The following is a 24,074-nucleotide window of genomic DNA, read 5'->3' on the forward strand; positions in this document are numbered from 1 at the left end:
CTCACATCGTTTAACATATATTGTGAAGGACACAACATGCAGCCATCACTTGGGGGATGTTCCGCTTCCCAACATCCAGCTGGGTGCGGAGACAATGGAACCGCACCTTCAGATGCCCGAAGATGCCCTCCACCACCATGCAGGCCCCGCTGTGTCTGGCATTAAAACATTCCCTGATGGGGTCAAGATGTCTGGTGTAGGGCTTCATGAGCCAGAGCATCTGAGGGTAAGCTGCGTCTCCCACAATGAACATCGGCATGTCTACGTCCTCAACCTTGATGGTGCAGTTGGGGAAGAAAGTACCAGCATACTGCTTCTGGAAGATGCTGGAGTTTCGGAAGACGTGGGTGTCGTGCGCCTTCCCTGACCACCCGATATAGATGTTGGTGAACTGGCTGCGGTGGTCAATGAGGGCATGCAGGACCATTGAAAAGTATCCCTTCCAGTTAATGTAGAAAGATGCCCGGTGGTCAAGGGCCCAGATGGGGATGTGGGTGCCAACAACAGCCCCTCCACAGCTGAAGAAGCATACCGGCAAATTCAGCAATGATGGGGTCGATGTCGCCCAGGTTGATGATCCATGGTGTTGATGGCCCTCACCACCTGTAGAAGACAAACAGAGAATCACAGGGGTGCCAGGGCCCTCAGGAGATCTCTGAGGTCACCCTCCCTTCCCCCCCCCTTACATCTGGAGCAACCCCCTACTTACCCCATCTCCTGGCAGGACTTTGTGAGGGCAGGACTAAGAAACCTCTGGGGGGCGGAGCTTCCATCACCACCACCACTTTCCTTAGGGCACCCCATTCCAGCACTTCACCTCCCTCCTGGGACAATAGCTCAAGAGCATCATATCTATACAAGAAGGGCCCTGATTGTAACGGGGTCCCCGCCTTCTCATCAATATGCATGAGCAGTGACACTGAATATATAACAACTGTCATGAATAGTTACATGGATAGTTCTAGCTTCTACTGCATACGTCACCATGTGCTGTTGCACACGGCACGCAAGTAGCTGCACATGTCACCACATGCTGCTGCACACAGTACACTCACCCCAGACAGTTAGAAGCTGGTTATTCAGCCATCCAATCAGAGGCCCTTGTTTACCCAGACAAGGTCCAATGAGTTTAAAGCTACAGCTCATAAATATTCATGGGGAGAGACTACTTAAGTTCTAGTTCACCTTTCCCGCTTGTTCGCTGTTCGCTTTTGCTTTGCTTCCTCTGCAGCGTTCCACCCTATCCCCTGTCCATGTCTATAGATAGCTAGGTTAGCTAGAGGTTCGTCATCGAGTCTGTCCGTTAGTATAGTGTGTCGGTTCTACGCTCAAGCGGCCGGGGTATTATATCGTGACGGGAGGCGTTGTGTATCCAGTCTGGGTACAGGAGTAGCTCGTCTATCGCTGGTTCCCGCTGAAGAGCGGAATCAACCCGAAGGCCAGCGCCAGGCAACTTACCAGCAGTGAATCCTGCGTCCAGGAGCAGAAGGCCCTGGAGGAGGACTTCACCACCTGCCTGCATTCCACCCGTCCCCAGGGTCTACGAGGGACCGCCTCTCTGTTCCTCGCCAAGGGCTCGGAAGGAGCCTAAGGCTTGAGGTCGAGAGCACCGCAGAGGACATCGCTGTGAGGGATCGCCTCCTAGTCTCTCGCTAGAGGCTTTAATTAGCCAAAGGCTTGAGAGACAGGTGCATCACCGTCCATCGTCGACGACTGGAATTGTAAATATTGTCTGTGTAATACCTTATGTTTGTGGGGTACTTTACTATCCTCCTATTGCTTCTTGGGTTGGGATATTAAGAGTGTTTACCTATTTCCTTGTTGTACCTTTTAAATTCCTACAATATATGGCTTGGCCCCTTTAAATTGCGTAACGTTTTTATTTCTCCGCGGCAAGTTAATCAACAAACACCTATGATAGATGAGGTTTGGTGGTATCTGCAACTTCCACTGAGGTTTAATTAATTAATTAGCAGTAATCAGATTGCAAATTTAGACTTAAGCATCCCTCAGTGCAACATGATGGTCAACTTCCCCACGCCGAACTGGTTTGACATATTGGTAGCTATCCGGTATATCAGGCTTCCAAATAGCAATGGCTACCTGCTTCTGGAGGGGGATGATGAGTCTCATGTGGGTGTCCCATCGCCTGAGGGCAGGGGCAAGTCACTCACTCCAGAAAGGTGTCCTTCTGCATGCGGGGGGAGGGGAGGGGGGTATACCAGTTCTGGAGACAGTAGGAACACAAGTACCGGTCACATGCTCATAAACTGTCTCCACTCGGGTCGACCAACTCGGAGTACGCTCTGTAAGACTCGAGAGCGGGGGGTGCAAGGCGTCTGGGTGATCAGGCCAGGCGTTCACTTGATGCGAATCCCCCGTGAGAGAGGGGCTGCCTGCCTGTTTTATTGCCTGTGAACTTATCACCCCATAGGTTGTTTTTTGCTGCAGTGGGTGGAGTAGCAGGCCTGAGCACAAGTCAGCCCATTGGCTGATCTTTCACTGTAATGGGTGGAGCGAGCAGGGGAAGATTATTAATTTACATGCCCTTATATGGAAAACACTCCACCTCACAGACAGAGCCCCCTATACCAGCCTTAGATGTATTACAGGCTATGGCTCCCTGCGACGGGCAGCCATTTCTGATGTTCTGTCTCCGACAGGTTCCACCAATCAGAACTGGTGTCCAGTTACCAAAAGTGACAGTGCATGGTGGGGTGCAACTGCAAGAGCTGCACTCGCAGAGAGATGATGAGCTGGGAGTTGCGTTCCTGCATGGCCTGGGGGACAGCCTGCAGGAACTGATGCACTAGCTGCAGCACGACAGATAAGGGCCGTTGACTGACCAGCGGCAGCTCTGGCTCCATGGCTAAAATGCTGAGGTATCTGCAAGGGTAACCACAGCAAGCAGTGGAATGGGTTTGCTGTCCCATAAGGACAGAGGAGCCTGAGACACAACTGTACGGAGGGTCGCTTTAAGCACGAGCCTCAGGTAGCCCTAAGCAGCAGCTCCAGGAAGAAACTGCTTTTTAGAAAGAGAGCATCCAGACTCACTCGCTGCTTTCTTTAGAAAAAGCGGCTTGCTTTTTCGAAAGTTCCGCTTGTAGTCTAGACGCTCTTTTTCGAAAGTATCTTTCGAAAAAGCCTCTTTCGAAGGAGGCTTGCAGTCTAGACATAGCCATAAAGAGGATTGTGAGAGTACCTTCACTTTAAGATCCTATTTCAGTGTCTTGCTACTTTACAAGACAATTATTCTTTGGTGGTCTACAAGTTTTATACTGTACTTGGTTTCAGTCCAAAAATTGTTTTTAAGTGCAACTTCATCTCTCCATCCTTTTGCTTATCCATTGATTCACTCTCTTTCTATATTACAGTCCTCAGCCTTTGAAACTGAAAAATGCCAAGTGTAATCAATCTGCTGTTCTAGGTACATTAGAATGACTGGAATTAGTATAACATTCACAAATCTCCCTTTGTACTGTCTACCATTTTCCCCTCTGTTAAAGCCAGTTTGCTTCTTTGTTATTACATTGTGTAGAATTTGCACTGGCCTTCTGGAAAGCAATTCTGTAGTTTTTACAAGGAGATGATTTTACTGCTTTTCTATTGCAGATAGGCACCTACCATGATTTTTGGAAATGCCTACTGTATCTTTAGGTGCCTTTAAATATCTGGCCCTCAGTGCCTGAATCCCTTTTGAAAGTGGGATGTAGGCATATAAGTGACTTAGCTACTTTGGAAAATTGTATTTGTGACCTTGATTTGATATAATATGCAAAAATCCTAACAGACAGGGGGATAGATTATTTTATGTTGCTTGGAGCAGTCTCTCAATTGCCTTAATTTTGCTGAGAGAGTGGCAATTTGCCTCAAAAATAGTTTTTATTTTCCACATGTGGCAAGCTAGGTGCCTAGAATGACTAGCCCAACTGGGTTATCGGACTCCTGTTCTGCACTTTCCAAGAACAAATGACTGGTTCTATAAAATAAGGAAGAGCTTGACATTAATTTTGAAATAGATCAGGAATATTATATATCTTAGTTTTGATTTAGAGAGGTCAGAGAAATCACAGGATAATAACTATAGGATAATAATTTTTTAATTGTTCCCACTTGAGACTATCACATTTATTTTTTCACTACATTCTCTTTGCAAGAGGGCACAGAGGGCCCCCCTCCTCTAAAGCATGCGGGTCACGCAGAAGCACACACGCTGGCCCCTTTGAGCAACAGGTGCAGCCACAGCAGCCAGGGAGCTTGCATGAAGGTCCTACTGGTCTGCCAGCCAGGAGCCAACTAGTAAGTGTCTCCTAGCCAGAGCCACATTATTGCCCACCTCTGTTATATAGCTAACTCCCAAAAATACATAATTCATAGTAACCCCTATGAATTACCACAGTCACCACAGTAATCTCTAGTGGGTCACTAGTTCTTCTAGCTTCAGCAAACTGCTCACGATCTTTTATCAACAAAACATTCCTAGTATTTCTAGTCATAATACATTTATATGACAGAGGCACTCAAATCCAAGGTCATTATCCACATACTCTCTTGCATTCTCACAATCTGTTAACTCTTTTCCCCTTCTTCCATTCTGTTCAGCAAAATGGCAAATTATACCTGTTTAGCCTTGCTTCTAATGGTCCTAAAAATTATTCCTAGCTATGTGATTTTTGATTTTCAGCTACTAGTGGCTAGAAACACAAAATGGCTGACTGCAGTAATTGTGGGGTTACATTATTAGTTATAGAAGTAAAAAAACCAACAAATAATCAAGCCAACTGATAGTAACTGATGCAAAGATATGTAAAGTATACTTCATCAGCCTAGTTCTCTATGCCCCAGGGGGATTCACAATGAGGAATGGCAGGTGGTGTTACTGCTACTCTCTTCCCTTGGGGTTTTTCAATTTATATGGACAGCTCAAAGGATTTGGCCACTTGATTCTTGGCATGCACCAGGTCATTCCTTTATGATCACATTTTACAGAAAACATGTTAACAATAGAAGGAGAGCTCTAACCCTTTCCTGTGTTTATTAGAAAACTGGTATTATTAGTTATTTGTATTGTGCTAGCCTTCAGAGCTGTCAGATATTGGGCCCCATACACATATATCAAGGACAGTGCCTGTTCCCAATTGGAAACTGGTAATGGACAGTAGGTAAACATAACTGAGAATCAGGAGAGCGTGTTAACAGTGAGATACTCTTCCTTTATGAACTAACTGGGGATTAGGGAGTTAATAAAATTGAAAAGCTCATAAAATTTAACATTCAGAATTACAGCAGGCACTTATGTTGCTGTATGGTGCACTATGTTGCACTCTTCTTGTCTTCCAAACCACTGCAAAGTGATTTACAATGTATTAAAGACATCAAAATGTTCCTCATCAACATGAATGTATGTGATTTTTTTCTTTTCCATTGGGAGTATGATTTGTATACCTGGTCCTTGGTAAGACTAGTGTGTGTAAAATTCAAGGTTTTACTGCATTTATGATTATTGTAATAACCAGAGGTCACAGCACACAAGCTGCCTAGCCATTGCCAAGAGTTTTGTAAGCATGGCAGAGAGGAATTTTAAGGAAGCATCTGAAGGAGGACAAGGTAGCGTCTTTGTGGATTTTTACGTGAAGGTTTTTCCATGCATGGAGTGTGGCAGAAGAGAAAGCAGGGAAGTGCTTGAAGGAAAACAGGACAGATGGCCAAATAAGGCCATTCTGAAACATTGAACATTGTTGACTATAAGATACTGGACTTTTTTTTGTGGAGGAGGTTCTCGGGGCCATACACTAAAATGGTTTGAGTTCTTCCTGGAGGGATGAACCTAATGAATAGTGATGGGAACCTGCACCTTTATCACTAGACCCCTCCCTTGTAGAGTCCTATAAGGACTATAAGGATAATTTCTCTGTTCCTATTCAACATCTACATGAAGCCCTAGGTTGGGGTGGCCAACCTGCGGCTTGTGAGCCACATGCAGCTCTTCACCCCTGAAAGTGCGGCTTGTGAAGCCTCCCCCGTGGCTTGCGAAGCCGCCCCATGCACCCCTACAAATGGCCCCCAGCCCTATGTGCTCCCCGGGTGTAGGGGAGCTGTCCAGCATGGCAAAATGGCGTCAGCAAGATGGCGTCGGCTGGTGGGAGCCTGATGTGGCCAAAAAGCCTAACCTGTGGTTTTTAAAGGGGCAACGTCTTTTTTCTTTTTGCTCAGCAACTCTGGCTGGTGGGGAGCTCTTCCTCTTTTGTTTTGTTTTTTGTTTGTTTGTTCAACAATTCTGGTGCGGCTCTTTGCATTTTCTCTGTCACTGTTTCTGCTTTCTTTGTTTAATGGGTTGGCCACCCCTGCCCTAGGTGAAAAATGGTCAGACAAAATGGACTCCGGTGACAGCAATATGTAGCTAACACACCGCACTACCTACCCTTCACTGCACATAATCATACCACTACCATCACGGTGGCCCTATGTTTGGATGAGATCAGCTAACAGATTAAGAACTGCCGTTTGAAGTTGAACCCAAGCAAAATAGCGGTGATACTACTGGGAAAGAAAAATAGTTGGAGGAACTAGCAGTCACATCTCTTTCTGGGTCTTTGATTGAAGATACATACTACAATTGGTCAAGTCAGTAATTTAGGAAAAACCTAATTTTGTACAAGATCCCTTATTCCTCAAAAAATTAGGTTTACAGGATCTTGTGCAAAACGGTATTTTTCCGAAAAATGGCCCCGTCTACACAGAGCTTTTTATCACAAAAACCTCTTCCGCAAAAAGGATTGGAAGAGAATATGCAAATGAAAGCGCTCCATTTGCATTTCCTCTTCTGAAAAACTGCTGCAGTGTAGATGTAGCCAGGGCTTTTTCAGGGGGATGTTGGCTCACAATTGCAAAATGAACTCCCCAGGAATTAAGGACCATAACAAATCTCATTACTTTTTGCTCCAAGTGCCAGGCACATGCCTTAGACTTTGCCTTCTCTAACACACATAAAGCAATATCTGTATAAATATTATAAAAATTCCACAGATCAGATTTCTGTGCATAAGAAGGATGAGAGAGCAAACATCTGACAGATATCAGTCATGTTGCTTAATGCACTACTGGAAATTCTTCAGTACTGTTGTGATGAACATACATGGTATAAGAACCTATACAGAACAGAAGGCTGGCATGACTGACAAAGCGCAGACAGAGATCAGTAGCTTGATAACAAATAAAAGACAATAGACAGACTGAAAGTATGCTTGTGTAGGACCTTAAAAGTGAGGACAAGTACAGTAGCTTGTGTTGGGTGCAGTGAAAAGAGGAATATGTGGAGAAAGGCAAAGAGAGGAGTAATATAGTTGGCTTGACCAGCCATGAAGCCAATTTTAGCAACAGAGTTTGAAATGGAGTTGGAGTAGAGGAAAGATAACATTTACCAAGGCCAGAAAAGAGGATTTATTTAGTCCTGTCCACACTTTCAGTACACATAACTTAAAATTAACCAGCACAGTTTACAGCCATGATGAAGCTTTTTAAATAATGTTTCAACACCATTTAAAACATGTTTTATTTCCCTTCCAATAAATGTTGGACGCATCTGATATGATCCCCAGAGGGCCACTGTGGACAGTGTGATAATGCATGGTCACCCATGACTGACCCATCTCTCATATTTCTATTGGGGTCCTTCACTGTGCTGAATAAGTTAAATTAGATGTGCACAGTGGCTGTCTACACTGGGCTACCTAGTGGAATTTGCAGATTATTTCTCCTGGGTTCAGGAACGCTCTATTTTTATTAATTAATTATTATAATGACTATGATTTTCTTGACTGGTTATAATGAGAAAGTTTAGTGAGGAGTTGAATCATAGAGTGTTTTTTACCAGCAGTCTGACTTTGCCTCAGTTTCATCTCCTTTAATTCTATTCATAGCCAGCCAATGAGGATGCTTTGTCCCTGACTGGCATCTCTACATTCCATGCTAAGCCTTTGCCCTGACTCAGGGTTGAGCCCAAATCCTCCTAGTCACACACAAATAGGTCAGCAAGCACTCAGAACCTGGGTCAGTGCCAGAGTTGCCCTGTGACTAAGCTCTGTAATTTAGTAGCATGGATGTAAAAGCAGCTCAAGCTGCAGACCTGAATTAGAAACTCTGTGTGGTACAGTACACATGTTAGCACAGCTATGTCTACATCTAAATAGAAAGCAGGATGCCATGGCAGTGAATCTCAGAGCCTGGGTCTACAGACTAAACACTACAGCTCACACTACAGCACTAAAAATAGCTGTATAGATATTTGGGCTCCAAAGCCCACCACTGACTCCAGCCCCTAGAGCCCAAACTATACAGATTCTCTCTTGAGAGTTTGCTCGCTATGTAGACATACCCAGGTCCAACGACTGTAAGCTTAGGTGTACAATGCAATGTGACCACTCAAGCACAGGCTTGGAAAGATAAGCTAATGGCCCAAAGACCCAGATTTACAATGCACAGGAGACAGACCCCTAGTGGGGACAGAATGTAGGTCCTTCAGCTCTGAATGCAGGTGTTTTTATTCCTTTCAAAGGCAGTGTGAGGGTTTGTGTATAGCAGACTTGAGCCTGTTTTATATGCTACTTGGCAGATGTGCACAGACCAAAATGCTAGCTTGCAGGCAGTCTTGTTCTAACTCTGTTGGTCCCAGGATATTACAGAGAAAAGTTGGGTGAGGTGATATCTTTTATTGGACCTACTTCTGTTGGTGAGAGAGACAAGCTTTCAAGCCACAGAGAAAGCTCTTCTTCAGGTCTGGGTAAGGTACTCAGAGTGTCACAGCTAAATACATTGTTTAGAGCAGGAGTGGGCAATACTAATTTTTGAGGTGGCCCTCAGCTGCATTGGAAGAGGCGGGGCTCTGGGCAGAAGGGGTGGAGCCAGTGTTCCCTGTGTAGCAGCACAGCTTCCAGATGATTAATCAGTATACACGGAGCCCTGAGCCTCTGATTGGGTGGGGCTACCTGTGAAGCCACACAACTCAGAGGGAAAACTGGATGGGGCCAGGACACTTCTGCTTCCCTGCCCACAGACCCTGATTGGTTTGGTGAAGGTTTTGCCCTGCTCCCCCCCCCCCCATAGAGAACTACCAGCTGTTCTTGAACAGCTGTTGGTTCCCTCTAGGCACTTATGCCCCTGGCAGTAGGAGAATTTGTGCGCTCCCTCCTACCCCAGATCAATCGGAGCCTGGGGGTGGGAAAAGCATGCAAAGTTTCTTGCTCCCTGCCCCCACCCTACAAGGGGCACCCGGTGCACCCCTTGCAGGGTGGGGACAGGGAGTGAGAGACATTACACACTCCTCCTACCTCCAGGCCCTGATTGGCCTGGGGAGAGGCGGGGAAGCAGTAGAGTGTCCACAGGCTGGATCCACCCGCTTGGCAGGCCAGATCAGGCCCATGGAGGCCTCTTTGCCCACTCGGGTTTAAACCATGAAACATGTGTTAACTCCCTGTGCCAAACAATCTGTTCCCCTTGTGCTCAGCTGTGACACTCTGAGTACTTTGCCCAGACCTGAAGAAGAGCTATATATAAGCTTGCAAAATTGTTTCTTTAATCAGTAGACATTGATCCAATGAAAAACATCACTTTACCCAATGACAACTAGGGCACTTGGGGCACCCCATTTAGCAATTAAAATTTGGCAAAGATGCAGGGCGATTGTGCATCTCCCAGTGCTACTACAAATCACCTATGACTAGCATTCCTTGAGGCCTCTCCTGAGAGATTCAAATGCTGTCTAGTGAATTAGCAGAGCTCCCACAACTAGATTAACGTTTCTTCTGCTGGTGCATATTCACACATATTCTCAGTGCACACAACAAAGGCTGTGTCTACATTGGCATGATCTTGTGCCAAAGTGGCCACTTTTGCGCAAAAACATGCTGCCTGTCTACACTGGCGGGGAGTTCTTGCGCAAGAATACTGATGTTCTAATGTGTGAAATCAGTGCTTCTTCCGCAAGAACTATGATGCTCCTGCTCAGGAATAAGCCCTCTTGTGCAACTGTTCTTGCGCAAGAGGCCAGTGTAGACAGGCAACATGAATTTCTTGCACAAGAAAGCCCGATGGTTAAAATGGCCATTGGAGCTTTCTTGCACGAGAGAGCATCTACACTGGCACGGATGCTCTTGCGCAAAAAGCACATCTCTTACACAAAGGCACATGCCAGTGTAGATGCTCTCTTGCGCAAATACTTTAATGCAAGAACTCTTGCGTTAAAGAGTATTTGCGCAAGATCATGCCAATGTAGACGTAGCCATAATATATTCTGCACATGCATGGAAAAAAATCCACACACTGATGGAAAAAAAGATTAGCAGGAACATTGCTCTTCTAGACCCTGCTCTCACTGACTTCATCGAGAACAAGCTTAATCAACAGACTTCAACATGCTTTGCACACTGCTTCATCAATGGCTTGATCTGTTCAAAGGCTCCCTGATGCTTCTTACTCACGCCAGTGATTCATTTGAACTCTTTCGTGCGGCTGCTCTGCCCTCTCCCGCCCCATTCAGGGGGTTGCAGCGAACAGCCGCTCGGTGTGGGCTGAGCCACCGGCAGGAGAAAGCTTTGACTCGATCCGACTGGCAAAGCCGATGCTCCAAGCGGCTCTTACCACCAGCCCCGCGGCCGCTCTGACCGGGGCGCCACCATGTCCCCTGTTCCGCCACCGAGCCAGGCGCAAGGGGGATTTCTGTCTACAAGCTGCCGGCGGGAGAGAAGGAGACTGCAACCGTCTCGGGGAAGTACGCGGCGAAACCCTTCCTCAGTGGAGGAGCCGCTCTGCCGCCTCGCAATTGCTGCAGAGGGAGCGCAGGCTGGGCCACGCTGCGCCTTGTTTATCTTCGCCCAGGCGGGGCGGCTCCTTGCGGCCGCGGCCCCGGAGGGCAGGAGGCCGGGCTGTGTGGCTGCGGGGGCTGGGCTGATGACGCTAGGAGGGAGGAGGCTTGTCCTGTCTGCGCCCTCCCCCGGCTCCGGACGGGAGCTGCAGTCACAGAGGCGCGCTCCGGCCCAGGCCAGCCTCGGTCGCCCGCTGCAGAGGCCGAGCCCGGAGCGGACACGTGGGCCCGCCCCGCAGCTCCGGCCGGAGGCCCGCTGCATGCTGCTGGCTCCCTGCGGCCTCCGCTTTCTGGCCGCTTCCTGCCGCCGCCTCCTTCCCTGCCAGCGGCAACGTCAGGCTCCGGGTAAGCGCCCCCCGCCGCCTCGCCCGCGTGGGAGCTGCCTGCTCCGCCCCGCAGCGCCGCTTGCCCTGCCGAGCGGAAGGCGCCTCTCCTTGGGCTGCAGGCGCTCAGCCGCCTGCCTTGGTGCGGCCCGTGCTCTCCTTTGAGGGGGAGAGATTGGGCCCGCCGTGCCCTGCTCGCTGTGTCATCGTCATCGGGTGCCATCTGCTAACTCACTGACTTGGAAGTGGCCCCGCACGGCCACCCTTACGGGGCCCACTACGGCGCCTGCCTTGTGCTGCTCCCTGGCCAAGAGCAGGTTAAAAATAAGCCCCCTACTCAACAAGGCAACTTCTTCCTTCCACTCTCATTAGGCTCCTCCGGGTAACCCCACTTCAACTGCCAGTATAGTGCTAGGGTCCAGAGGCCTCTCTTAGGGTCCCACCATCTCTTCTTGCCTTGTTTTCCTCCCTCCGCGGAGTCCATGGTATTTCCCCCTCCCTTTCCCATAGTAGGAAATCTATTTAGCACGCATTGCCCTTCCTCACTGAGTGAGGGGCATAGATCCTGATGATCATTGGTGCTGGCTTTCTCTGGGCCCTTGGGGTACTCCCCTGCCCCCAGCCTGTCCCACCTTTTCTCACCCCCATCTTTTTTCCACATCCCTACCCTTGCCTACTTCTTTTTGCCCCCACCCCACTTATTCCCCACTTCTTTCCATCCACTTCTCCAAGCATGCCCTATCCCTGCTGCTACCCCTTCCTCTCAGAGCTTCCTGCATGTCACAAATCAGCTCACTGAGGCAGGCCAGAGGTACAAGAAATGAGGGGGGAAGTTGATGGTGGGGGGCTTGCAGATGGCAGATGCTGCGGGGGGAGAGGGAAAGTGGGAGCTGACTGCCTGTGCTGTGCTTGGTACCAATAATGTTTTTCCAGGGGCACTACAGCCCTGGCACATCCACAGAGTCAGCGCCTATGCTAATGATCTTGGCTCTGTTTTTGATCCAAGTGGTTTCCGGTGCATGGAGCATTGCATACTAGGATCTTTAGCCACTCACATGTTTGTAGTAAAGTTTAATGCAGCTGAATTCACTTCTGTTTTATAAAATACAGGAGTAGCCCCAAATACTGCACTTTGCAGCTTGTTATGTTCCTCTTATTTGGGCAATATTTGGGGTCATCTCTGCTAAGTATGTTGAAATTATATGGATCCCACACAAGGGTGCCATTTCTGGAAGGTGAGAGGGGGAGGGGCTCCAGCCATGCCTATGGGAACACTGCTTATCTTTCTTCCTCTTCCTCTCAGGATGAGAGAATGAGGGGAAAATATAGAGTTTGCATCACCTACTCCTCATCCCCCTACCCTCACCAAGTGGGACAGGTAGGAATGCACACAAGCTATGTACTTTCCTCCCCCCTCCCCATCATGAGGGGAAGGCGAGGAAGAGCAAGGAGCATTACCCCACCCCAATGGAGCTCTTGATCTCATACTGTTTCCTGCAGTTGACTGAGACAGCTGCTTTCCAGACTCTCTTGTATCACTGAACTTTGATACCATATACTGTCTCATCTAATTTTCTGCTTTATTTGATGGAGGAGCTGCTCTGTGCTGTGCATATGAATTTAACACTCTCCATTTTATCTCTTTAAAGTGCAGAGTGCCTGATTGAAGTTCCCTGGATATCTACAAAACAGATGCAGTGCAAACACAGCAGTGTAAGTTTACTCCCTTGCAAAGAATAAAAGAATCTCTTATTTTTAATGAAGAAGGGATTGTTCAATGTCCATAAAATCTTGGCTTCTACTGCAGCTGCGAACACGGGTTCTGATGTGGGAACTGGACTTAGACAAACATCTGTCGAATAGCAACAACTTTTTCTCACTAAGAGACCTGTACACATGAAAGACTGTCTCTCTCGTAATCATTTTTGAGCCATCTAGTTCCTTCAGTAATAAATATTTCAAATATTTTCCTCATATGGTTCTCATTTGCTAATTTATACCTGTTTGTCCCCTATTCTTAGACTAGGCAATCTATGATAACTGTCTAATCTCTAATTACTGCTGTTGATGGGGGCCTTTTAGAAACATTTAGCAGACTAATAGGTTGACTTTCTTTGGCAGCCTTCTCAATGGATTATAACCCTGCAGGGGTTCAGTGCACGGTGAGAGATGAGCACTGCCCTCTCCCAGCCCCTCCAGAAGTTATATCTGAGTTAACAGACACATTCTTCTCTATTCCTGGTAGAATTCTATGCCAAAAAAAATTCTATGCAGAGTATTTTCAGATTCTGCAAAATTTCTCATAACTTATTTTTCAAAATAACATTATATAATCACAGCAGTTTCAATTGTTTTGGTCATATATTTTAAAATACTTGCCAGCAAGTATGTCTAACAATAGAAAACAAAAAAAGATTCTGAACATGGGTTTTTTTTTTTTGATAAATAAATTCCCTCTAGGCATAACAGTACAGAACTCTGAAAGAATTCCTTTAAACTACAATGTAGAATTGTATTTCTTGCACTCCTCAGAAGCTGTGCATAAGCTTGGGGGGAGTCAGAGTAATGGAGAGGGAAGTAATTGCTGAAAAAGAAGCCTGGGTGTCAACTTGGAGGGTTGATTAGTAGAGACAGGAAAAGCATGAAACAGGTATTTTGGAAGGCGAGGACGGACTCCCAGTGAGCTTCCCCGCATGAAGATCCTGGCTGCCCCCTACCGTCTTCCAGTCAGTAAAGCATATGTGCCCCTGTTCACATTTGTCCCTATGCCCCCACTCAGGGGTATCCTTGTCCCTATATGGCCCTGCATTCCCACTCAGCCCTTGCCTCAGTCTGTCCTTTTCTAGCGCTTATGAGCCCTGTCTGACTCCTTCCAGCATCTCACACTGTTTATCTCCTCATTGCTCCTGTCTCCTGACCTGGCATGCTGGAAGAAGGATCTGCAGGCTCTATATTTATCTTCTGTACCCTGACTAGGGCTTGCCAGGAGTTGCACCCTCTGGTGGGCAAAAGACAGAACTGCTGAAGTTTTCTTCTGCTGGGAGCTGCTGTTCTGTTCTAGCACCATAGCACCCTCTGGTGGGCAAAAGGCAGCTGCAACATTTTTCTGTAAAAAAATAAAAAATAAAAAAAAATTACCTGGCTCATTAATTAAGCATATACACAGTAGTGCATATTTTCCCCAGCTGTATCTTCTCTTCCACAGAGATCTGCGAAAGCCTTTTCATATGAATAGTTGGTAACTGGAAGGTTTGGGATAGAGAGGGAAAAGGAGCAGCATTACTTATGTAATCAAACAAAGCTAAAACAGTATCATCCTCTCTTAAACAAGAGTAGCTATACAAAAAGTTTGCATCAATTTAATTAAATTAATTTAGTAACCAGTCTATTACATTGATGTAATTTCTGTTTGCAGCTGAGATATTAGCATTTTAAAGTGTTACAGAAAACTTGAGAATTTATAAAACAATCACTTCAATTGGTTATGAGTTTATAAAACCTTTTTATGAAGTTTAAACTTTGGGTGAGATTGAAGTTGATGATACTCATTGAAAGGTGTGAAGAAATAAAGGTATGGTAACTATTTTGTTTGTCTTTCTACTCTTTCATTTGGTCTTATTCCTTTGATGCTATTGAATATTATTATTATTTATAGTTTTATAATACTTTCTTGTTTCACTTCTGTTGTTTCTTCATTCTTTATTTTATTTCTTAGCTCTTCTTTTGAACTGATTTTAAATGTTTGTGAAGCAATTTTCTCTTTTTTATTTGTAACTAAATAAAATCCATCCTTTTGGTTGTTTTTACAGCTGCATTTACATTTGGAGTTGAAGATGTTTTTCAAATCTAATTAGAGAGAATAATTAGAGAACAAATAGTATCTGGAAATATGTTTGTTTTTTCATAATTGCAAGTCTAGTTTGTTGTAGACTTGCTACCTATTAATTTCATCTGGTGACCCCCTAATTCTTGTGTTCTGGGAAGGAGTAAACAACTCTTCTTTATTCACCTTCTCCACATCAGTCACAATTTAATAGACCTCTGTCATACTAGGGATGCTAAATTTCAATTAATCAGCTTATCTAATAGTTGATGGAATTTCCATCGATTACTTGATTAGTCGATAAGGGGTGCTCACTATTCCGCTTCACCTCTGTCTTTGAAATGTACAAGAGCCGCCTGTTGTGCCTTTGTCTCTCCTGCCCTCTCGCTCCATGGAGACGGTGCTGGGTGGAACGGCTCTTAAGATGGCTTCCCCCCAGCACTGGCTCCTGCTCCCTCCCTTCCCCTGCTGCCTCGGATACAAAGGCAGTAAAGGAGGGGGAAAGCTATTCAACTAGTTGCTTATATCCCTATGTCATACCCCTTACTTATCTCTTCAAAGCTAAAAAGTCCCAGTCTTATTTATCTTTCATATGGTAGCCAGTCCATACCCCGAATCGTTTTTGTTGCTCTTTTCTCACCTTTTCCAGTGCCAAAATGTCTTTTTTGAGATGAGGTAACCACATCTGCATGTAATATTTAAGGTGCGTGTGTATTATGGATTTATATAGAGGCAATAAGATGTTCTCTGTCTTATTCTCTATCTCAGTTTTAATAATTCCCAACGTTGTTTTCTTTTTTGTCTGCTGCTGAACACTGAGTGGATGTTTTCAGAGAATTGTCCACAATGACTCCAAGATCTCTCTCTTGAATTATAACAACTGATTTAGTCCACGTCATTTTATATGTATAGTTGGGATTATGTTTTTTCAATATGCATTACTTAGTCTTTATCAACATTGAATTTCATCTGCCATTTTGTTTTCCTGTCACTTAGTTTTGTGAGATTCTTTTGAAGCTCTTCACAAGATCCTTAAATTATAAATTTTTTTAAAATTTTCAAGTAGGAGCTGTTATCTAAGAATTGAGAGAGTTTCTAGAAGTTTATTTTGTGCCCTGACTGGATTATTTGCTGGCAGTAAATTATTTGTATTCTCTCTTCTAAAATCTATGGCTGTGTCTACACTGCACCCCTTTTCCGGAAAAGGGATGCAGATGAGACAAGTCGGAATTGCAAATGCAGCGGGGATTTAAATTTTCCCCTGTGCATTTGCATGAACATGGCTGCCGCTTTTTTCCGGCTCGAGGCTTTGCCGGAAAAAAGCGCCAGTCTAGACGGGATCTTTCGGAAAGATCCCGTCTAGACTGGCGCTTTTTTCCGGCAAAGCCTCGAGCCGGAAAAAAGCGGCAGCCATGTTCATGCAAATGCACAGGGGAAAATTTAAATCCCCGCTGCATTTGCAATTCCGACTTGTCTCATCTGCATCCCTTTTCCGGAAAAGGGGTGCAGTGTAGACACAGCCTATGTGTATATTGATGGGGTGATGTAGGGAAGTGGGTATTGCACCTGTTCTATGTGTGGTTATGCGCAGGGCTCGCTGAACCATGGCGAGTCCCGCTTGCCAGCTGCGCTGTCCGGCGATCTGCGCGTGCGCAGATCGCCCAAACCCGGCTCTTCCGGGTTACAATCTACTCGCCACGGGTGAGTAGATTGTATTATTTGTCGAGCCCTGGTTATGCGGACTGTGATATCCAGGACTATTAATATGGCACCTTTCACAAGGCTAAACTCACACACAAAGTAGTATTAAGTACAAGTAGTATTAAGTACAATCAATCAATCAAAAACCATGAGCTAGTCTTGCATTTGGTTACCTGCTGGAGATTCTGCTGTACTTAAGCAAGTCAATTTATTATAGGCTAGCACTGAGGTTAATAAAGATCCACATTGGTGTGTCCACCTAACTGGCTAGTGTTTAGTCTGTGTACTGTGGCTTTTCTGGTCTGTGTGCCTTTCTTAACTTTTTCTATCTGACTTTCTTAGTTTCTATCACTCTTAACAGTTTCATGGCATCCAACTTCTGTAAGCATTACCATTATGAGTGTGCTTTTGTTTTTTATTAGTAATGAAAAACTATTCTTCTAGCTTCTTTGTATGTCTAGGCCTCAGTGTGTCCTTTTTAAATCATAACTGTTATCCAGTTACACAAGTTCCCTTGTATAATATGATGCACGGAACTAGGAATTCCTTTGTGTAGGACCTTCTTTACTCTCATTCGTGTTCAATTTTTCATGATGATTTATGTTCATGAGTGTGGATGGAGATTTTAGAGGCATTGTAAACACAGAGACACACGTGCAGGGCCAGCTCCTTGTTTCCACAGGGAAAATTGCACAGAAATGCTAGGATTATCTGTATTTTAACTCATGGAATTTGTATAGAATCAGTGGGGACATGTGATTCTTCCCCCCACCCCTTCCATCATTCCCATTCCTCTGGAATCAGTAAGGAGCATAGATCTGGGGGCCTCTGAAGCACTTTTGACCCATTTATTGTCTCTGCTGTTTAATAATTTTGTAATTATAATTTCAGTTTTCTCTTTCTTTTCTAGTCCCCAAAGTTCTGTTCCTGCTGGCCCATAAGTGGACAGTGAAGAGAATCACGTGCACAGTTCCACAAGAGTGAGTAGTAACATCCGTCTCTCCAGAGCTTGTTTCAGTCACTCACTGCTTGACCCTTCCCTCTCGGGGTTTCCTCACTGCACCTTTAGCAACTCACTGGTTAGAACTGTGTCTTACAGAGCAAGAGCAGGAACTTTTTCTGGGAACAGAAGAGGTGAAATATATAATATACAGACTGTGAGGGTAATACACTGAACCATTGTGTCTGAATTATTGATGTACACACAATGAGATCTTTTTGGGAAGTGGAAGAATACAAAATAGTCAGATGTAGCTGTAGTGAGATGGATTAGACGTATCTTAGGCCCCAAATTAACAGCAACGAAATCCATGTGGCCAGCTGTAGGATAGTTGGGCACCGGCACCATCACAGCAATTGAAAATAATGAGGAAAGGAGAGCTGGCAAGGTACGAGGCTGGATTTGCTGGTGGTGAGGTGCCAGTTGGGAGAAATTGCAAGAGCACTAACGCTGGAAAACTTTCAAAAACTAAATCTGTCTAAAATGTGATTCTTTTTTTCCTTGTCTTTCATAAAGACAGATGTAATAAACCTTTATTCCTGTTGGTGAGATAAGATGTGTCTTCCCTGAACCTTCCACTGTAATTTCCTTACATAACCTCAAAGTCTCTTCTGGAAGTAGTCCTTTCCTGTCTGAGGCTTTGTCAACACTAGAAAGTGTTTGCCAGTAGAAATATGCCAATAAGATAAGCCCTGTACTGGAGATGCTTTTTATATCAGTCAGTTAGTTCTTTTGCTAATAGATCATAAACCAGTTCTGTAAATTTCTTCATGCAATGCACTGTTAGCCTATGGAACTCCTTGCTAGAGGATGTTGTGAAGACAAGGACTTTAACAGGGTTCGGAAAAGAACTAGATACATTCTTAGAGGATTGATCCATCAATGGCATCCCTAGCCTTTGTTTGTCAGAAATTAAGAATGGGTGACAGGCAAGGGATCATTTGAAGAATACCTGTTCTGCTTATTCCCTCTGGAGCACCCGGCATTGACCACTGTTGGGGAACAGGATGCTGGGCTAGATGGACCTTTTGTCCTACCCATTCTGGCCATTCTTACATTCTTAAATGAAATAATCTACTCTGGGAAAAGCACTTTTTTGCTAGTATAGCTGCATCTATACTAGCAGCTATGTTGGTTAGGGGTGTGATTCTTCATATATACACCCCGGTTCCTCCATATCCAAGTAGCTATGCAGTAGGGATGTTACATTTTGATTAGTCAGGTAATCAAGTAGTCGATGGAACTTCCATCAACTACTTGATTAGTTGATAAAGGGTGGTGGGGTGCTCGCTATCCCGTCTGTGCCTCTGCCTTAAATGTAGTAAACTGCTCGTGGTTCTTACATTTAAAAGGCAGAGGCCCAATGGGGAACCCAAGGTGAGTGTGGACTGCTTCAGTCCATGCTTGTGCTGTTTCCCCGCCCCCTCCTCCCCTCGCAGAGATGGTGCTGGGTGGAACCAGCTTTTAAGCTGGCTCCCACAGCACCAGCTCCTTTTCTGCTCCCCCCCTCACCTCTGTATCAGAGGCAGCAAGGGAGGTGAAACGACTAATCATGTAGTGACTTGACTACCCAATAAGCTTATGCTTATTGGGTAGTCGACTAGTCACTTGCATCCCTACTGTGCAGTAAATGTTTTAAGTATAGACCAGGCCTGAGCCTGACAGTATTTGTCAGGAGTGATTTTTCTGTCTTTCTGAGTCAGGATTCCTAATCTTTCACTCCCCCTTTCCTGCACTGAGCCTGTATGCCACCATGTTACTCTGCTGTAATTTTCTTGCGCAGGGGTGTGAAACTGCCCCCCCCCCCCGAGCACAGGAAGTTACAGTGCTGTGCAGCGCCACTGTAAATAGGCTCCCAGGGTGGGAGTTGCACTCCCAGCACTGTTAGCTACTCCCCTCGTGGAGGTGGTTTACCTAGAGCAGTGGTTTTTCAAACTTTTTTTCCTTAAGAACCAGTTGAAAAAATTGTTGATGCCCATGACCCAATATAACTTGATTAGAGTGTGGGCTCCCAGGTGGGGCTGAGGATGAGAGCTTTGGGGTGTAGGAGAGGATTCCAGCTTTGGGGGTCAAGGCTGCGGCAGCAGGGACTTACCTTGAGCAGCTCCCAGTCAGTGGTGCAGCAGGAGGTGCTAAGGCAGGCTTCCCGCCTCTCCTAGCACTGCAAACCATGCTGCGCCCCAGAAGCAGCCAGCAGCAGGTTCCTAGCCAATGGGAGCACAGAGTTAGTGCTCGGCAGTGCATGGAGCTCGGTTTGCTCTCTTCCTCCACCACCACGTAGGAACCAGGCCTGCTGCGCAGACAGTCTGCTGTGCCAGGACAGGCAGGTAGCTGCTTTAGCACTTCAACTGGTCACCTGATCTCCTGCAGCAACAAGACCCAGTGTCAGACATTCCATAACAGTTAGAAAACCACTGACCTTAAACCACACTACCTCATTAAAGCAAGCTGGGCATTGTAGACAAAGCCTGTGTTTGCCAAGCATGTCTTCTTTGTGTCTTTGCATGTAGTTTAACTCTTTCCCCTCCCCCCCGTGCAAATCCATTGACTCTGGGATTGCTCGGGTATAACTTGAAGCAGAATTTGCTGCTTTGTGTTTTGGTTTGTATGCATTCCATATTTAAAACATTGTTTTAAAGCAATTTAAAAAAAGGTTTGGAAATAAACCATTTTAATTGGTCCTCCTTCTTCTCCAGGACATTGTACCACTCTGTGCCTTTAAATATGGAAGCTGTAGAAATGACATCCTTGAAACGTGCTCATTCGGAGGACGATGTGGATAATGTGGATGAAATTAAAAGGCAAAAGTTCTCAGAAGAGTCTTCTAACACGAGAAACAATTCTGAGAAAAGTGTGCCTGAACAACCTAGCAAACTTTTGCTTGAAGACAAGAAAGATGACATAATCATGAATGAGGAAGGTGAGGAGGAAGATGATGAACTCGAGGGAAGTGATGAAGAAGGGGATTCCGAGAGCTTTGCGGATATGATGAAGCATGGACTAACAGAACTTGATGTTGGTATTACAAAGTTTGTCAGCTCTCACAAAGGCTTTTCTGGAATCTTAAAAGAGAGGTAACTTTTTATCTTGTAATCCTTTATACTTTAATTCTTTGTATTAGCACCTATTCTCCATTTTCCTTCTCTGTTTAATCTCGGAGTCAGACACTATCAGCTCTGGTACAACACTGACTTATCAAGATACAATAGGTTATCTTCTGGTGTGTTTCTCTGCGTTCCTTTCTAAAAACTATGGTTCTGAGAGAGCTTCAGTTCTTTCATGGTTGGTGCCTTCCTATAGTGCAGTGGTCCCCAACCTTTTGGGGCTGCCGGGCGCCCGGGGGCGGGGCCACTCACATGCCGGACACCCGGGGGCGGGACCACCCATACACCGCATGCCCGGTGCTGGCGCCACCCTTGCGCCGCACTCCCGTGGCTGGTGCCGCTCCTGTGCTGCACGCCCAGGGGTGGGGCTGCCCATATGCCACACGTCCAGGACCCGGCAGCACCCATATGCCGCGCGCCTGGGGCCAAAACAGCCCATGCGCTGCATGCCCGGGGCCGGCGCCGCTCCTGTGCCGCACGCCCAGGGGTGGGGACGCCCACAGGCCCAGGACCTGGCAGCGCCCATATGCCATGTGCCCGGGGCCGGAACAGCCCATGCACTGCATGCCCGGGGCCGGCTCCACTCCTCTGTCACGTGCCTAGGGTCCGGCACAGCCCATACGCTGTACACCTGGGGCCAGCGCCGCCCCTGTGCCGTACACCCAGGGCTGGCACAGTCCTTGCGCCGTGCACCTCGGGGGCGGGGCCGCACATACACTGCGTGCCCGGGGGCGGGGCCGGCCCTGATCACTCAGCGGGCACACAGAAATGGCCCGGCAGGCACCATGGCGCCCACGGGCACCGCGTTGGGGACCACTGCTATAGTGTTTGTTCTTCTGAGTGAAACTGAGAAATAGGACTCTAAGGAAAGATAATTTTATATGAATTTGCAATACACTTTGCCAGCTATGTACAGAAAATGCAATCTAGTTACAATATGCAGTATATTCCTTAGAAGTACTGCTAATGTATGTAAAAGATGTGACAAAATATTTATGATCCCAAAGTCAAACAAGTTTTTGAAAAAGTAAGTTAGTTGCTATGTGGTGATGGTCTAATGGTCCCTTCTAATGCTAAAATGTACAGATCTTGTCAATTATAAGTTTTATGTACAAAACCATGTTACACCTTGGTTCGGTGATGTGATGGGAGCCTCAAGGGTTAAAGCCGACTACCCAGTGAAAACTACTGGATGATGATGAAACAAATTATTTTTATTAAATGGAATGATTTTTTTTTATCAAAACTAACAATTAGCAAATGTTTTTTTTTAAACTAGCAATTGCTTAATACTTTTACAGTGTAGAAAACCCTAAACTTAGCTGTACTTAACTAATTACAAACTTCTTTGATTACAATTCAACTATACCAAATCACTGTCTCTAATTTGCTTAACAAAAATACAAAACAAAGACAATATAATGATAATAAAAACTTTGTCTAAAGCCAGCTCCTCTATGGTTATTTTAGGGCAGCTGGTGGAGTTAGTCATAAATCTACTTTTACAACTTAACAACTCCGGGGCTTCTATTTCTAACACTTATATTTAACCTAAATACAATACTACTACACAACACAAAATTATACAGTTTACACAGTGTGGTTAACAGAACTTAGATACGCTTTACAGAATTACACAATGAAATTAACACAATTTGACTATTAATTAAACCAATAACTAATACATTTAAGCAATACTTACAAATCCAGAAACGATAACAACACAAAGACACACTAGAACTCGAAGCATGCTCAGGACTCGTGCACCCCTATATTTGATTCGAAGGGTGGGGAGGCAGCCTCAGGGTGATCAGTCCTTTAGCAGGGCAAAAAAAAAAAAAAGACACGTGCCCTCAATACACGGAACCTCCGTCGAACAAAGGGGTAGAGGGTCTTTTATACAAAAATTCGGTGTCTGATGCCATGCTAGGGTCTGCATTTGGCAGGGCCTGATAGGCTAGTGATGAGGTAGTATGACAATACTGCCCTATAGGAATTTTTCGTGATGTATGCGTGATCCCCTCGTGGACAGGACCAGATGGGGCATAGTTAGTGTAAGACAATTGTGTTTTATTACCCTATGTTTACTTTTTCCCTTTGCCCCTAAGACTGGTCAAGCTACGGTCAAATGAGGCTTATCTGTAAGCACTATCTAGTCATGCTCACCTCCCTGTTTCTTGGTGCCTGTGAGTCCCAGAATGCCTATAAGATCAAATTCCATTCACAAAACTGCATTGTGCTGCCCATGCTCCTCTGAGTATCTGGGTTTTGTGTGATGGGCCTTGTGTGGCATGATGGGCTATACGTGAAGGCCGTGGACAGAAAAAGCCTGCTTTACAACAAACCAAAGAGCCTGAAAATAATTGAGGAGATCACAAATCGCACACTGCCTACATAATAAATTCCTTATTCTTATTTCATCACAACATAGCATTCTTAAATCTTATTTAAGATAAATACTGTCTTTCACCAGAAATCCCAAAATATAAATTCAAAATCTTTCTGAAGAAACAATGTACAAATTATTGTCCCAATCCAGCAAAGCACTTAAACATGTTTTGTCTAATTGGGGTGTATATATGTATACACCAACACGTTTTGCAGTTTTTCCTATATGTACATAATTTTACTATAAATAGACACTGTTATGCACTTTTTTCTGAAACTGCAGATATAACATAACTAGACCCTTGCACAGATACAAAATTGATATCCACACCTGCAAAAATGATTTGCAGATATCTGCATCCACATATGCGGATGCTCACAAATATAAAGCGGATATGTGACTTTAATAAGCATATGTAACTTATGCATTTGTAATGTTTCCTTCACAATAGCATCTATGGGAAAATAATAAAGAAGGAGTTTTGCCAAACGAATGTTGCTTTATAGAGGTGTGATATGTGCTTGTGTGGATTTAGATGTAATGAAATAGAGAGATCTCACAGTGAAGCCTCATTTCCCCTCTGATTATGAAATGCTGAATGAAAGTTGACAACTTTTTCTGTCAGCTGCTTGTAAAATTCTCACTTTAGCAAAGCCAGGATAAGTTGTATTTACTAATGTGGAAAGGGACCTCTTTATGGTCCCTCTTCTGGCACCAATTTGCTGTCTTAAAAAAAAAAAAAAAAAAAGAAGACTGGATCAGAATCTGGGTTGTTACTTTGGTGAATATTCAGAAGGACTCTTACGGTAGTAGAATTATCTGGATTTCCACCTGCATAACTATGAACTGAAATCTGACACCATTTTTCCTGGGAAT

General features: G+C 45.2%; 1 protein-coding gene across 1 annotated transcript in view; it reads left to right on the forward strand.

Annotated features, from left to right (window-relative positions):
* Nucleotides 1-12,831: 12,831 nt before the first annotated feature.
* The window catches only part of PUS7 (pseudouridine synthase 7), a 44,744-nt gene continuing 33,501 nt past the window's right edge, over nucleotides 12,832-24,074 (forward strand). The window contains exons 1-3 of the mRNA XM_075912019.2: nucleotides 12,832-12,894; nucleotides 17,616-17,685; nucleotides 20,402-20,779. Coding sequence (XP_075768134.1) covers nucleotides 20,430-20,779 — 350 coding nt within the window. The 5' untranslated portion in view covers nucleotides 12,832-12,894; nucleotides 17,616-17,685; nucleotides 20,402-20,429. The remainder of the gene's footprint in view (nucleotides 12,895-17,615; nucleotides 17,686-20,401; nucleotides 20,780-24,074) is intronic.

This window comes from Pelodiscus sinensis, chromosome 1, assembly GCF_052426305.1.
Source record: "Pelodiscus sinensis isolate ZL-2025 chromosome 1, ASM5242630v1, whole genome shotgun sequence".
Taxonomy (NCBI): domain Eukaryota; kingdom Metazoa; phylum Chordata; order Testudines; family Trionychidae; genus Pelodiscus; species Pelodiscus sinensis.